Source organism: Castor canadensis, chromosome 2 (genome assembly GCF_047511655.1).
Source record: "Castor canadensis chromosome 2, mCasCan1.hap1v2, whole genome shotgun sequence".
In the NCBI taxonomy this organism is placed as follows: domain Eukaryota; kingdom Metazoa; phylum Chordata; class Mammalia; order Rodentia; family Castoridae; genus Castor; species Castor canadensis.
This window is the reverse complement of record NC_133387.1, coordinates 94,436,324-94,453,270: the sequence shown is the minus strand read 5'-3', so window position 1 is coordinate 94,453,270 and position 16,947 is coordinate 94,436,324. Positions and strand designations below refer to the sequence as shown.

General features: G+C 41.4%; 1 protein-coding gene across 1 annotated transcript in view; it reads left to right on the top strand.

Annotated features, from left to right (window-relative positions):
* The window catches only part of Npsr1 (neuropeptide S receptor 1), a 171,172-nt gene extending 154,555 nt beyond the window's left edge, over positions 1-16,617 (top strand). The window contains exons 7-9 of the mRNA XM_074058038.1: positions 10,156-10,242; positions 13,385-13,565; positions 14,452-16,617. Of these exons, the coding sequence (XP_073914139.1) occupies positions 10,156-10,242; positions 13,385-13,565; positions 14,452-14,542 (359 nt within the window). The 3' untranslated portion in view covers positions 14,543-16,617. The remainder of the gene's footprint in view (positions 1-10,155; positions 10,243-13,384; positions 13,566-14,451) is intronic.
* Positions 16,618-16,947: the final 330 nt, after the last annotated feature.

Here is a 16,947-nt window from a genome sequence, read left to right as displayed (position 1 = left end):
AACAGACCAGACCCACCAAAGGCTGCCCTGGCAGGCTCTGTCTTCCATTTGGCCTCCCTGAAAATTGGGAGAAGGAAGGGAGCAACGTGGTTCTGGCCAGGCTGTGCTGGCAGACCATCCTCGAAGCAGCTTTGAGGCAGGCTGGAGAGCCACCCCAGTCTTATGGTTTTCTGGGAGATGTGTGAGAGACTGTTGGAGGAAGACAACATACATTCAGCCAGCACGGGGAGGGACTTTCTTATTTGGCTTGAGTTTAGAGATCGGTAGATCTACCATCTGTCCACAGATCTGTCCTGGGCCCTAAGCCAGGCAAGGCATGGTCCACATGCTGTCTCTGACCCACCAATTCGGCTGACATAGGCCATTAGGGACCCTTCCCCAAGTTCCTTTTTGGTGAACCTGGATACAGAGCACTTCCTATGCAAGAGTTCTGAGACCCAGAGGCCGGCGCTGCTTCCCTGACAAGGTGACTGGACCTGACTCAGGTCACCCTGGAGAAGAAACAGCAAACTAGCAGTCCAGAAGGAGGAGAAAGGGTCCTGGTTCTGTACTTGCTGTAATAAGCCAGGTCTGTAGAGTGAGGTTGGCTCTGCTTAGGTTTCATGTTTCCTCCTGTTCCTTTCACACATGGGCCCTACCCCACAGGCCCAGACATACAAAATACATACAAATACACACACCTTCTAACCCCCAAGCTCACACTTACACATATGCACACAGCCACACACACTCAGACAAGGGCCACAAGCCACAACACAAGGTATCTGGAATTAAAAAGAGCTGCTTTCTGTCCCAGATGCACCGCCAAGGGCTGGGCCACCTTCTAAGTCATGTGACCTCTCTGGGCTCCAAGGGGTTAACATGAAGGGCTAGACTAAGTGTTCTCTAAGTCTCCCCTTTTACAAACTCAGAGCTAAGACCGGTATTAGACAAAGACTGAGCTTATTTGACCCCTCTTCGAGCTCCTTTTCACCATGTGGTGTGAAACAGTCAAGAGGATTCACAGAGATTGGTGGGCTCATGTAAACGTAACCCATGTGTCTTCCCCTAGGAGAATGAGGAGAGACAGAGGCATGTAAGTCTTAGTGTCTTCACCGGATTTCACTTCAGTTCTGCTGCACATCAGGAGTGGTACAGAGGCTGGGAATGACAGGTGCATACATAGCATGGTTCCTGACCACAGGCAGGCACGACACTAGGACCTTTCTATTTCTGTTTGCTATCTCCTTTCCTTTTGCCCAGCCTCCGCACTGGTATTTTACAGATAATGACACGCTCAAAGGTCAAGCAATTTGCTTGTTTCTACAGGTAGCATGTAACAGGACTGGGATTCAAATGCACACATGACTGACAGGCAGCTCATGCCCTCCACCTAAATCAGGCTGCCTCCCATGAGGAAGAACGTTGTAAAAAAAAAACAAAAAGAGGTAGTGAATGAAAGAAGACGTCAAAAAATTTAAAACTTGTTTTTTATTAAAATCCAAAGTCTTTGGCATGGCAGCCCCCTCATGTCACCCTTGCCAGAGCTTTGCTATCTGTGCACTCTCCCAGTCTCATCTCCTGAAGCTTTTGTTTTGATATAGTTTTTTTTTAATGTTTTACTGTTAACTGTAAAAATGTTTTACTATTAAGTGTGTATATTAACTGAAAAAAGGGGCTTCACTGTGATATTTCCATACATGCATATCATAGTTTCATCGAATTAACCCCCTCTATTGCTCTTTCTTATCTCTGATTCCCATCTTTTATGATGTTGACTGCTTCATGATGCTGTTTTCATACATAGACATATGTACTTTTCTATATCACTCATCCCCATGACCCTCCTCTTTTTGCTCTCCCCTCTTCTACTCAACCCTTCCCAGCCAGTCCTATGTTCACATTCATGTTGTAAACATATTTTTTATGTCTAGATTCTGCATATGCAAGAAAACATGCAATATTTATTTTCTGGACATGACTTTTTTTTTTGTGTAGCATTATGATCTTCAGTTCCATCCATTTTCCTGCAGATGACACACTTTCATTCTTCTTTATGGCTGAATAATACTCCATTGTATATATATATACATATGTATATATATATATATGTATATATATATACATTTTCTTCATCCATTTATCTGTTGATGAGCATCTAGCTTAACTCCATAGCTTGGCTATTGTGTATAGTGCTACAATAAACACAATGGGTGTACAGGTGTCTCTATTATATCCTGACTTGCATTCCTATAGGTATATGTCCAAGAGTGGTATAGCCAGAACATATGGTAGTTCTATGTTGATATATTTTGAAATCTAAAAGATGCATCATGACCGGTAGGTTCAGGGCCTAATTCTGTTGAGGTAGCTGAGGTTTTGCTGTACTTTTGGATTTAAATCACATTGGTGTCCACACTTGTCCCATGATTTCTGCTCATTGCAGGAGACCAGTGAGCTTCTCCATGTCTGTCCCTCTGGTCTCTTACCCTCCTTGTCTCACTCGTACAGCTCTTCTGCTCCCTTCACTCCTCACCCAACCAGCTGTGGAGCCCGCATCATTTTCACCACTCACAAGAGTGAATAGAGCAGAGATGACTGGAGGCTTGGGGTGACAGAAATTTTCCACATTCTGTCAGCTACCGACCCACTTCCTCAGCAGGAGCCCCCACTCACTGCGGTTGAGCTCCTGTTTCTATCCAAAGTCCCCCATATCTCCCTTCTGTTACATTTTCCAGTCCTGGCACTCTTGGGCTCCTTCAACCTCTAATACTGAAATGGTACAAAGTCATTTAGGGATTTGTGTCCAGTGATATATAGTATGACATTGCCCTTCCCCAAAGGTCCCTTTTTACTCTGTAATACAATTTTGTATCTCCGTCATACCATTTTTAGTTGGCTCCATCTTTTATGACCATCTATGACCTTCTTTTGGAATGAGGCCAGCTGGTATTCTCAAAAGATCATCTCTGTCTGTGTCTTATTCACAAAATGGAACTCTCCTGATTTCCTATCTGTCAGAGCAGTCAAGCATCTCTGGAGTTGTGCAGTAAATAGGATCTCCAGTGGTGTTGGCATGCCAAGATTATTGCTCATCAACAAGAGGACATTAGCTAGGATTAGTGTGAACAGAAGCTCACTTTGTAAACATGGCTGCAAAATTTAATCCATCCTTACTGTAAGAACCATTCTTCTTGCTGACAAAAGCGTCTATTTTTTCACACTGAAAAGATGTCCTGAAAAAAAAAAAAAAACTGAACTGCTTCACAACTGACATAAAGACTTTCCCCAAAACAAGAGTAAGGTATATCAGGTTTTCCATGTTGCACATTATCTTCATAAACAAGCACGCTCCTGATATCCAGAAGTGCCTGCTCTTAAAACCAGTGCGATTATAAGGACAGATTCGGGAGAGGCACTCATGGAAGGGACACAGTACAGCATATCTGACAAGAACTAGGTGTTTCTGACCTGGCAGGTGCGATGTGATCCATGCTATATCTGAATTGCATGTTTCAAATTAAATGAGGCAGAATAGGTTGGAGGAAAAAAAGCCATGGATTAGGAACTGGAGTAGAATCCTTTTACTTTATAAGAAGCCCATTAACTGCCCTCAATATCAGCTTCTTCATCAGGAACTGTGGGTAAAATGACTTCTCCAGGAATAACTACACTTAACAAAATACATGCAAGAAAAACATAAAGATACAAGTAATGACGATTATAACATGTTTGTGGATATCATGTATTTACATGCTATTGAATAAGATTCAGTATCATAAAGGTGATAATGCTGCCAGCTGATCTACAAGTTAAAACAATTCCAATCCAAAGTGAATTCAAGCACTGTATTGAACCTCATAAACTGCTTTTAGATATACAGAAAAATTCAAGAGCCAAGAAGGCCCAATTATTCCTGGAGAAGCAGAACAGGTAGAAGAGGTGTGCTGACCAAGTACTAACATTTACTACAATGTCAAGTCAAAGTGGTCACTAGAAGGTGGTAATGGCACGGTACAGCAAACAGGAAATAAAACGCCCCCAAACAGACTGATACATCTAGACAAACTCGATATATGTCAGGAGATCATAGAAAGAAACGAAATTGGATCTTTATCTCAATCCATAGGCAAAAACTAATTCCAGGAAAACTAAAGACTTAAATGTGAAAAATAAGATTTTTAAAATAAACGTTAGATGATAGCTTTATGACACTTGGGAAGGAAGGATTTCTTAAACAAGATCCATGATACATTAAATTATAAAAGAAAAATGCATTAATTTGACTCTGTTAACATTTAAAAAATCGGTTCACAAACTGAGAGAAGCTATTTGGAACATATATACCTGGAAAAATATTAGTGCACAGAATAGATGAAGAACTGAAAATCAATTTTAAAAGATTTTTTTTTAAGACAAATACATTTTAAAAATTGGCAAACCATGAGCAGGCATTTCATAGAAAGGGAAAGAGGAATGGCTAAAAAAAAAATAAGACCCACAACCTCACTGATCATCAGGAAAGTACATGTTTGAACTCAGGGCCTCACATTTGCTAGGCAGGCGCTCTTACTGCTTGAGCCACTCTCCCAGCACAGGAAAGTACATGTTTAAATTTCAGTTAGATATAATTTCCCACTGTCAGATTCAGTAAAATTATAAAAATGTGGTAGTTTTAAGTATTGTTAATACATATAAATCTCATGGGTTATGGTTTATTTTGCAAGAATTCCTCAAAAACTTAGAAGGCTTCTCATCTATTTGCTTCCAATCAATCTTATACATTCGCAACCAGAGTAAAAGAAAAGTCTTTCTTAATATAATGCTCAGATCCAAGTTTTTTTTTCTTTGATTTCTCATCTAATCCATCTCTCAACTTAATGGAAATGAGCCTTCAACCATCAGAGCCATAGGTGGCAGAGTACAGCCTTAGTCTGATCTTTGTCTATAGGATTAATTTTTAAGAACATTATATGGTTGAAACTTCCAAGTATTACAGCTTAATATGAGGATCAGAGCCATCTTTATTGGCTGGGATATGCACAATTAGAAAAGGCTCAAGTTTACTTTAATGTTCTGCTTGCTTTTTCCTTTGGCAGTTGGTGTTTGTAACACTATAAGATCCCAAATTTGGTGACTTTAACTCCATTTTATTTTTGATAAGTCAACCAACTCTTACCTGAGCTCATTTCTTTTTTCCAATTTCTTCCTGAACATAGCTGGAAACAATCAATACACACTATCAGCATTCTGTTTACCAACCTCATCTCTTTGGGCTCAAGACTCAGTAGGTTCACATTCTGCCTTCCCAGGCATCAGACTTGGCATTTCCAACAAATGGATCACCAGTGTCCCATATTTCTTGCCACCTGCTGCTTGCCTGCTTAGCCAGTGCTACATGTTTAAGGTTTTTATTAAGGCAGTGTTGCATATAAGGCACCAATTTCTGCTTTAGATAAGGAAACACTACCATCTGTGTAAACTCCAAAAATATCAGTAGCCTTAACAAAACAGAAGTTTATTGCTTGCTTAATTAAAATGCAGTTGGCAGCAAAGGTCAAAGGGAAGGGCATTGCTCCACACAGAATTTCAGAAATTCAACTATATTTCTGCCACATTTCACAAAGGGCTACTAAGGTATCCATCAGCACGTACATCCAGCAGGCAGGGGTCACGTAAAAGAATGTAGGGTTACTTGGGTGGGTTATCTAAATCAGGTGTAGGAGGTAACCATTAATTCTTCCCATGTTCCCTTCAGCTAAACTTAGTCACATGATCACATCCTGCCAAAGGGGAGGATGGGAAATGTAGTCTAGCTGTGTGCTGAGGTAAAAGGGGTTGGTGGACAGTCTCCACAGAGGCCTGTCAGGGTTCCTGGTTTTCTGGGCTGAAAAGCAAAGGTACAGAAAAGGCTGTACCTGAATTAGGTGATCCCTCCTCAGACCTAGCTGTGACCTTCAGCTGGCACTAGCCTAAAACCCTCCTGAGGAAAGAGCTCAAAGTGCTTTTATCTTGAAGGGTCGAAGTATGCAGGCATCACCAGCTACTGGGAAAGACATGACAACAAAGGGACCTTAAGTTTTCTGAGGGTCTTTAAGGCCAAAGGGAAGTTATGTTCTGGGTCACCTGGAAGCATTCTGACCTAACCATTCTAGTCACTTGTGGACATGTAGAGAAGAAACAGCTGCATGTGAAGCTGAAGACGCTAAAACCCTCCCTCTCTGCAGGAGCTCAGGTACAGGCCCTGCAGCCACAGAGCACAGAGGGGTGAAGACCCATCCTTATTTCCTGGCAGATATCCCAGGGGACAGCAGTGATGCTGAATAATCCACAGCCCAGGGGCAGAAATTAGGCCAAGAGAAGTGCAGCAGAGAGCAAAGCAACTGCCCAGGGGTACAGACAAATTCCTAATGAAGGGAACTTGCAGAGGTAGCTTAGAAGTGACTGTGGCTGCCACAGAGATGGTACCCAGCCAGAGCCCCTCCAGAGGTGGTAGCTGACAAAGGGGGAGGTCTGGTGATGTGGCATGGGGCTACCCAAGGCAGTAGCAGAGATCATAGAAAGCATGATCCAGACAGTCCTGCAGAGGCTAGCCCTTCTCTGAGATGCCCTGTTGGGTCCACCAGAAAAACTAAAGTCAAGAAAATTCTGGGAAGGAAATGACCAGTCTCACAGATAAGTAGAGAAAGCCTACTGCAGTAAAAACACTTAACTGATGAGTTTCATAGACATTCAGTTTATATTCATAGGCAAAAAAGTCACTACTGATCAAAAATGAATCGTAAGCCTCAAAAACATTAATAAAGAAAAACTGCTAAAATTTATTAATTTTTTTAAAATAACTCCCAATACATAGAGTTTCCATCACACAAAACATACCTTTTTTAAAATATTGCCAGTTAGACTTCCCTGTTTCTAAACAAATCACCTGAGCTTATTATAGGTACACAGATGGCTCTCCCCACGCAGCAGGAATGAGTTTGCCTCTATTTAAAAATCCCAAGGGACCAATTACTCCAGTTTCAGGTTGCTGGCCCACATGAAGAACAGGCTCCTGACAGCTCTGTAGGGGCCGAAAGCCTTGGGAAGGTTAAGTGCCAGAACAGGCCATTTGGAGACTAGATTTTCAGCATGACCCTCATTAGGGATACATGCTTGCAACTAAAGCCAGCTGTATCTGTGTGCTTCTTCCAGTATCAAATCTCATGGGCCCACTCCTCCATGTTGCCCAAGCCATTAATGCATAGTGACAGCTGAATTTCACTGCTTTTCACTCCAGCTCAGCACCAAGGCTTCAGTAGAAATAATCCTTTTATCTCCCAATAAAGGAGAATTACCTGCGTTCTGTAGCTCAGCTCTCTTTGAAGAGTCAACTTTAGAGCTGGAGGCTTTGCGTTTCCTGGAGTGGTCACATTAATGATGCTTTTGACTGATCTCATTGGGAGATCAGAGGGCAGGCAGTTGATTATATTGTCACCTAGTTGCCCTGTGGAAAGTATTGCGACTTTCCATTTTAAACAGATTTCAGAGCATAAATGCCATTCTCAAAAACTTTTCTGAAAGACCAACTAAGTCTTCAGAGCCATGCTGTTTAGGGGCCAGCTGTTACCTAGGACCAGCAGGTGAAGATGCTTTGAAAGGATATAATTTGATCTGCTATCATCTTTCCGTGTCTCTATGGATATAATCCCACCATGATAATTTTCTTCTGTCTATAGATGACAACACTGTATAGCAGACTATCTCAGGTAGTAATACCTTCTGTTTTCTTCCACAAAGATAGCTTATATTCTTCCTAAAATATTATTAAAACTTCACTCATCCCAACTGACAAGTTAACTGACTTCCCAGCATGGAACTTTGCATCTGAAATCCATTATTATTTTATTTTAATCCTTAAAGTAACTCTGTGAGTTTGATGTTTTATGCTTAATTTTTCAGAAGGGGAAACTGAGGCTGGGAACCTTAGGCAATTTGCCTTCGTGTACACAGGTAGTCATTGATAAAATAGGAAGATGTGTTTAGATCTGTTGTTGAGGCCTGGATCCTTTCCAATATACCATCCTGGAACTCAAGGTTCTCATTCTTAGCAAATTCAGCAATTTGGTCTAATTCTTTATTGTACAATTCTTTGGGAGGTGGGTGGGATGCTGTGCATTGAAGGATGTGTAGCTGCATTCCTGACCTCTACCCCACTAGATGGCTAACACCCCACTCAGTTATGACAACTCCAAATTCCCCTGGAGGCAAAATCATCCCAGTTAAGAACCACTGCTGCGCATGATTCTGCAGTATTTGCTGTCTTCTAATGCTGAAGCTCTGCAGTTCTGGAAAATGCGCAGAATAATTTAAAGACACTGATAGTAGCTAGGAGCAGTCTCACAGGGCAAACCTTAAGAACTAAGACTCAATTATGATTAGTATTTTCGTTCTGTGCACCTAAAAAGCCCAATGAAGAAATGTTCACATTGCAAACTCTCAAAAGCTTCAACAGCCTGCTGCTGTCTCAGGAATTCAGCTCAGACTCCTCACAAAGACATTCAAGGTCTTCCCAGTTTGTCCTCAGTTCTTCTTTCCACCTTCAACCCACACACACTTGCAGGCTACATCCAAACAACATGATTCATCGTGGTCCAAACACATCCTCCACTTTCTTGTTCCACATTTCAGCTGAGGATGTTCCTCTGCTGCCCACATCTTTTCCAATCCCATGACCATACCCCATCTTTGTTTTTGGGATCCCTTTGCTGAATCTCCCACGCAGCCTACCCAGCCTAGCTGGGTTTGGGGGAGAGGAGGGACATGACTATCTTTCTGTTCGTGGCTGCTTTTTATCTCTCTCCTTTCATCCAGCTTTCTGGAAAGTGTGCAAGTTTTCCTGCTGGATTGAAAGTTCCTAGAGAACAAGAATTCTATTTTAGGACTTTCATTCAGTCCATATCTCTGAGCAGATAGGCTATGCTTGTTACATTGGATTGGAGATGAGATTGAACAAAGGTACCGTTCTAACAAGTCTCTATGGGGATGAAAACAAATCTCAAACACAGACCTCCTTGGAGTGAGGCTAGCTGAGCACTGAAGTTAGCCTTTCTGATGCAAACTGGGTATACCTCTGACATGGGCTGCCACTAGGCTTGTGCCACTAAGCCAACTCAGTGACACCCAATTGAGAACTCACATCTTGTCCATACTCTTTCATTGAGTTGGTGCTCTGGGGTAACTGTGTGTCCATGTAGAGGAAGGAGACTGTTCCCAAATTCCCACAAAAGTGCCATGTGAGCTGGCTAAGTCCTGACAATATAAATTCTTCCAAAGAGGCAAGGAACCCTGTAGCCAACATTTCATCCCCAAATTTTCCATCTCTCCACTCCATGTTTAAAGATCTTTTACACTAAATTTTGTCCATAATAACCAGTTTTTAATCAGTACTTCTTGACTGTGAGAGGTTGGTGTTCATCCATTGACCAAACATTTATTAATTATTCATTATGATCAGAGGCTACAGGAGTGGAGAAAACAAAACTCCTGTCCTCATTTATGAGGACCCAGGGCCTCACCCATACTAGGCAAGTGTTCTACTTCTTGAACCGTACCCCCAGCCCTTGTAGTGGGTGCCCATATTCACACCTGAATTGATTTATCATCAGATGGCCATTGCATGTGATTAAAGTTGTATCCGGGTTCAGATACGGAACAGTTTTGCTGAATCCCCTTTTGTTGAGAGTAGAGTTTCTGAGTCAGATGAATCAGTTGGTCTGGAGTAGCCATTCTAGGAAAATGACTGTGTTCAAACTGCTGAAGCAAATGCATGAGTGTCTTAGCATAGCATGGAGTTCAGAGAGAAGCTCTCCACAGAGAAGGCCTCAGCCCCTGTGGTCACATAGTCTAATTCTTGCTGCAAATGGCTCTGGCTATCAAGTCAGGTCTCTGGAAAGAGTTGAGGCATCCCACAGCATATTCATATTAAGTTGCAAGGTGAACAGTTTCCAGCAACCAGCCTTGAGCCATCTTAGTCTGAAAATGCCCAAGGAGGGCCTTCTGGGCATAGGTGAGCAGAATATGAGTGGTCCTGTTCTTGTGAACTATGCATGTCTAAGCTTCACTGTTTCTATTGGCAAAGCCAGAAATTGTCACACAATGAGCACCTCATTTTACCATGTCCCATTGTATCTACAGATGGGAAACTGTGTACCAGCTACAACAGAGGACTCATCTCAAAGGCAAAAACCAAGGCCATCAAGTATAGCCTCGTCATCATTCTTGGTAAGCAGTGTATCTTTTTGCTGTAGAATTGTATAAACATTCCAAAAGCAAACTGATGGTCAAAAACCCACACAGGAAGGAATTTGTATATGGGCACTTCTGATTAGAAAGAAATGCATGGAGCTACTCAGTTCCTCTGTCCCTTCTTAAAGGGCCAACATTTAGTTGCTAATCCTCCTATGACCATAGTTGCCACCAACACCATGGGTTGGATAATTTGGAGAAAAACTTATCAGGATGTACCTATCTGAATCTGATGTATGAGTATATGTGTACATATATACGTGTGTGTACATATATCCATCTAATATACATATATATACATATATATATTCTTATTATTGTGTATTTCCTCTGCTAAAGTCATAAATCCATGAAGGAAATGGCTTGCTCTTTTGTTACCTAAATTATTATCACCAAGGCTTAGAGTCTCACACATATTGCTTAATTAATATTTGTGGAATGAACAAGTGAATTCAAGAAGGAAAAGGATTTGAGCTATGTCCTCTTTATTTAGCTGCCATACTCCCTCTCTGCTCCTCTGGCCCCCAAGAAAGCATTAGCTGCATGTCATATCACCAGAACAGTTCATCTCCCCTTTCTGAAATGCAGCTGCAAAATGCCAAACAGACCTCTCACAGAATGACTCAGCCAGCAGAATATAGGCGCAAAACAACACTGCAGGCTGAGCTAGGGAACATGTATACTACTCACCAGGGCTCTGAGAAACCTTCCTTGGAGGTTTCTGAAGCAGATCAAAGACTCCCTTGCCTTCCTGCACATTCCTCTGGATGTTGAGTTGGGAAATGCATACTTAAACATACATTCCAGAACTAGCATAACCCTGTTTAATTAAGAACCATTTCCCAGAACTGTGAGATCCTTTCATTCTGTAAGTAGGGATGCCTGCAAGTGTTGACAGACTAAAATAGCCCTTTCTGTAACAGATATTTTGTTATATTCCTAAAGGATATGTATACATAATACTGCCTTCCTACCATAATATTTTTTAAAAATTCAATGTAATATGCCAACAATTATGTAAAGTATGAGGAGAAAGAAAATGATTTATGACAATGCAATACCATTTTAATATCTGCCTATTGGCCAAGCAACAGTAGAATAATGAAGTAATCAGAGGCCTACACCTACACATAGTAACAGCTACAAGTTACAGCTAGCACAGGTGTATTTTCATGGAGACATAAAAAATAGAAGCAGTTTTGCTGTCACTGACTTGATTTTCTGAGCATGCAAAGAAACCTTGGTAAAGTTCCAAATTTAACATAGTAATCTTTTCCTCTGCTTACCAGGGCATTACATTTCTGAAAACTCAGTATTTATTAAAAATATCTTTGTGCATATATAAAAATTATGTTGCTAGAGTAAGATAATTTTAAACAAGGTTCTTCCTTAGATGAATATCCAGTTGGATATTCAAAATATGTATTGAATATAAGGGTTGGTGGAGTAGCTTAAGTGGTAGAGCTCCTGCCTAGCAGATGTGAGGCCCTGAGTTCAAGCCCTGGCCCTGCCAAAAAAAATTATTAAAAAATTGTATGAGACATGAGACAAGTTTTTGCTTCCTGGGCTATTGACTGTAGCATGCAGGAGTGGCATCTCTATGACAAATACACACAAGGCAATGTTACCCTTGATGCCTCCAAACCCACTCCTCTGGGTAAGTGTTGGGATTAATCAATCATTCAGCACCCAGAATGCTTAGTGGTCCTTGGGTTTGTAGGGCTCCCATTTAACACATTGATGCTATTTGGGGATAAGAAATGATGAGTTAACTCCTCATTCCAAAAATCCCTAACAAGTTACAGAATCCCTATAAAACAGCAACGGAGGAAAGTTTGCTACTGTATGCTTACAGCCAAGGAAGCCAAATTTCTACTACTCTGAGAAAAATCCTGGGAATGGGAAAGGTGGGGGTGGGGGTGGGAAGTGGCAAAGGTGTGGAGGGGAGTGCATGTGTGTCCATAAGGCCAAGAACATGTAGTTCTGTATTAGTCTGCTCTCCAAAGAAATAGGAGACAGATAGATGATTAGATAGATAGATACATAGATAGGTATATGGGTGGATGGGTGAATAGATAGATAGATAGAGGAATTGCATCCTGTGATTATGGAAGCTGAGAAGTCTCACGATCCTCAGTTGGCAAGCTGGAGACCCAGGACAGCAAACTGAGTAAGCCCTGTTTCCAAGTCTGAGTCCAAAGTCCAGAAAATTGGAGTTGATTATGTAAGCTCCACTTACCACACTCCAAGTGTGAAGGCGGGAGAAGACCAACATCCTTGCTCAAAGACCATCAAGCAGAGAGAGTGACTCCTTTCTCACTCAGTGTTATTGTTCTATTCAGTCCTTCAACATATTGATTGAGACCCTTCCATCTGGGGAGGCAATCTGCTTTTCTTAGTGAATCTTATTTGAATCTTACTGATTCAGATACCAACACAAGATTAACCCTCACACTGTGGAGTCCCACATCTCACATTTCTTTTGAGAATACAGAATCAAGTTTCTCTCTCTCTCTCTCTGTCTCTCTCTCTCTCTCTTTACCACCCCCCATCCTCCTTTTCTCATACAAACACACACCAATTGATTTAAGCAGAGATATTGGACAGGTGTTTTCTGAGAGGCTAACTTAGAAACGAAAAGAATATTGAGACATGATTAAACAAGGCTATTGTGTGAAAACATAAGGATCACCCCTTCCCCCTGCCTGGTCAAATGTTTCCTGTTTTTCTGGTGATCCCAGTAAGTCTGGCAAAGGATTTTGCTGGGTTTTCTTCAGCATTGTGTTAGATGAGAGGCTCCCTCCATGCGCATTAGTTCCCAGACCTCAGTAATGAGTCCACAAGAGTGGAAATCAAACCGTCTCTTTTACAGGGAAAGAAGATCGAGGAAACCTCAGCCTAGGAATGCTGGCTGTAGGACATGTAATATGCATGTGTACATGACTAAGCAAACATGATACTGATTTTAACACACACAACAGTCTAGACAGTATACCCAGACTAACATTTCTAAGAGATGCCAGGTGTCACAGAACCTCCCAGTTGAAACTCCAGTCAGCTGAACACGAGAGAGCTTCAGTTGTGTCTTCTATAGTACTAATGGCTCTCTTCTCCCCAGCCTTCATCTGCTGCTGGAGCCCATACTTCCTCTTTGACATTTTAGACAATTTCAACCTCCTTCCAGACACCAAGGAGCGTTTCTATGCCTCTGTGATCATTCAGAACTTGCCAGCACTGAATAGTGCCATCAATCCTCTCATCTACTGCATCTTCAGCAGCTCCATCTGCTTCCCCTGCAGGTAAGGGGGCTCTTTCCTGGGTCAGACACACTGATGGCTGCCACATTCAGAATCCAATGTGTGTGCTCATTCCAATGCTCCCAGGACAGTTCCAGAATCCCCAATTTAGATATAAGATACTTCAGAATCATAAAGTTTCTACTAGCATGAAAAATTCAGAAGTAGACCCAGGCCATAGCCAATGGCCTTTCTTCTCTGTCACATCACTTCCTATAACAACTGCCCAATCCAACACATGTAGAAAGACTTTATTTTGCTCAAAGCTTCTCCACATGTATTGTCTCAGTATAATCCTGTCATGGTAACAGGACATGGAACATTTTCAAAATTTTGGCATTTTTAACAGGTGAGAAAAGTAAGGCTTACAAGATTAAGTGACATTGTTGAAGTTATATGAATCATTAGTAGCAGAGCTGAAATTAAATCCAAACCACAATTGTTGTCACTCTGCTGGTTTCCACCTGTTTTCCTAAACTAACTATAGGGAGTAGGTGGAGAAATCCTTAGGAGATAAACTAGCAGAATGGTTTTAAGGCTGGGGCGTAATGCCAGTGCCTGAGGTTCAAATCCTGCTTATTCATAGTTAAGTGTGACCTTGGTCAAGTTGTTTAATTTCCATAAGCTTCCATTTCCTCATGTGTAAAATGGGGTTAGCAGAGTGTCTAGCTGTTGGGCAGTGCCATCTCTCTCCCCCTGGCTCTGGTGCCAGCTGGTAGGAAGATGGACTGTGAGTGGTGGAGAAGGAGGTCCAGGTATTACAGGTAAAGTGCCTAGCAGTTGTCTGATCATTAATAACTCTGAGTAACTATTATTTCTTAACATCTCTGCTTCCCTTTTCATTAGGCCAAATTATTTTCCCTCTCTCCTTTATTCGGACTTTCTTTAGGGAACAAAGATCACAGGATTCCAGAATGACATGCAGAGAGAGAACTGAAAGGCATGAAATGCAGATTCTGTCCAAGCCCGAATTCATCTAGACCTTGAGGCAATGGCAGTGCTAGGCTGAGTCTCATAAACTCTCCTGGGTCCTTGTCACCAGTTTGTGAATGTGCATGGAGCCTGAGCCAATTCTGCTACCCTGCTCCTGTTATCACTTAGGGAGGCACAAGGCAAAAGTTCCAGTGAGGGTGTGTCACCTGCAATGGGCCAGAACAGATTCACAACTATCCATGCTATCCAACATTTGGGTGACTGAGCTCCACTCTGCACACCTCAGGGACACCTCTTCTGTTTTTATGGCTCAGAATCCTCTTCAGCTGGAACTGAAGTCCTGTGGCTTTTCCAGGCATGGTGTTTCTACCAGCTCTTTGTGTTTTTTGCATGTTGTAGCCCTTATCTACCTAACACCTCTGCAGGATGTGCTGGTGGGCTTATTTCAACAGGTCTGGAGTTTGGTATTTATAAGCAGCACCCCAAGCGAGATACAACTAAGTGTTTTTTAGTCAATTTTTTTCTTAAGATTTTTCCATAAATGAAAATGAAATAATTTAATTTGATTATGTATCTGTCCCCACTCACAGCTCTGGGATGTGCGTGAGCACCTTATTTTTAGCTTCTTATACATTCATGACATTAAAATCTCCTTGGCAAACTCCTCTCTTCCAGAGTTTAAATCTCTTTTTTCTTGTCAACTGCTAGTGGAGTCATTAAAACGTTCAGTATATTTTAATAGCACTCCATTGCTCATTATGGTATCAACTCAAAAACTGCATGTTTAAGGTCATGGGGGCAATTTTTCCATAAATTCTCTTTTCAATTCCATCTGACCTTAGGGAAAGTATCTCTTTAGACAGAAATCAGACTCCTAAGTGACCATCTTTCTGAAAATTATTCTTCAAATCTGAAGAGCCTGAATAATCTTGTTTTATGTCTACACAACACATCTGAGGGCTGCTTTCTCCTCTATCCAATCAGCTAAACTTGAGTCACCTTGACTCAAGCTTTGAGTGGAGAAATGCTTTTCAAATATTTCCCTTTAAATCAAGATGTGCTGCAGAAGACCCACGGAATTGTTGCTAAAATTGTTGCCTGCACCGGAGCCAATTAACAGGGCAGAATTGGCAGCTATCCTGGACTGCAAGACAGGAGGCCCCATTCTCCTGACAGATGCTTTCAATCTCTGTCAAGTTCTGGTCTGCAGAAGACATCACGTGCTTGCCATCAATCGATTCTCATAGTTAGGGAGAGAGTGCAGTGAGGGGCATTGTGCACTCTACCAAATATGAATCTGATTTTGAAGCTGTGTGAGGTTGTGTGTCTCACATCCAAAAAAGACTGCAGATCAGTGAGATATGGGACAGTTGCTGCAGGATAAGCTGTCATTAAAAGAAAACTTGATTTGTATTCCTATGGATTCTGGTACCTTCATTTCCATGTATTTGCCTTGCTGGGCTTGGGGAAAACATGATTTAAACATATGAGAACACTAGTCTTATGACCTTGAATGATACATTTCATAGCTTGGGCATCAATTGTCTCATATATAAGACAGAGGAGAGGATCTTGAAGGCTCCTTACAGATTCAGGTTCTAGGACTGTAATGGCTTAAATTATCTCCACACAGAGAGCTTCTGGGATTCCTTCCCCAGGGGACAATGACTCAGTGACTCGATGCTCGGTCATTTGCCCTTTTTCCCCTATCTATCTATCCTATGAACTAAGAGACTAACATCACTTCTCAGCCAGGAAACACAATTTGAGTTCTTGGAGAAAATTAGAAATTTAGTCCTACATTGTTGTTCCTGGTACCCCTTGATATGGAAGTGGGACCCAAGAAGCCAGCACGGTGGTATTTTACATCAAAGAAGTCTATGGTCACATAATCACATCACTTCAGGGACAAATGAAAACATAGGATAACAGAGTAGATGTGCTTAATATATTCAGCCACACTATAAAAAATAAGTCTCTCCATCTTACTGAACTAAATTAAATATAAATGGTAAAAGCCTCACTACTTTTAGGGCATATGTGAGGCATAATTCAATTGAAGTTTAATTTTGCCGAGTAACACGTCCCATCTTTTTTCCCCAGAAAATGGTAATAACTTTTTAATGACTTTCGTTTGTGATTCATCATAAGAAATAAAGTTTCCTTTTAAACCAGATCAACACGAGGCTTAAACTTTCTTTCTAGCTTCATTTTGGTGGCACTATATACACAACATAAATGAAGTTGCTTCTTTCTTCTGCACCCACAGTGTTAATCAAAAAGGCCACAGGCTTGGGCCTGCCTAGGAAATAGGAAAATGAAAGTATTTTTAGCAGGAAATAATGTGATTCTGCTCTTCTAGAATAATTTTAGGCAAGCTGCAGACTTGCTAACAACTCTAGTTTTGTTTTGTTTAATCACCATTTAAAAATGTCTCATCTAATATTTAGAC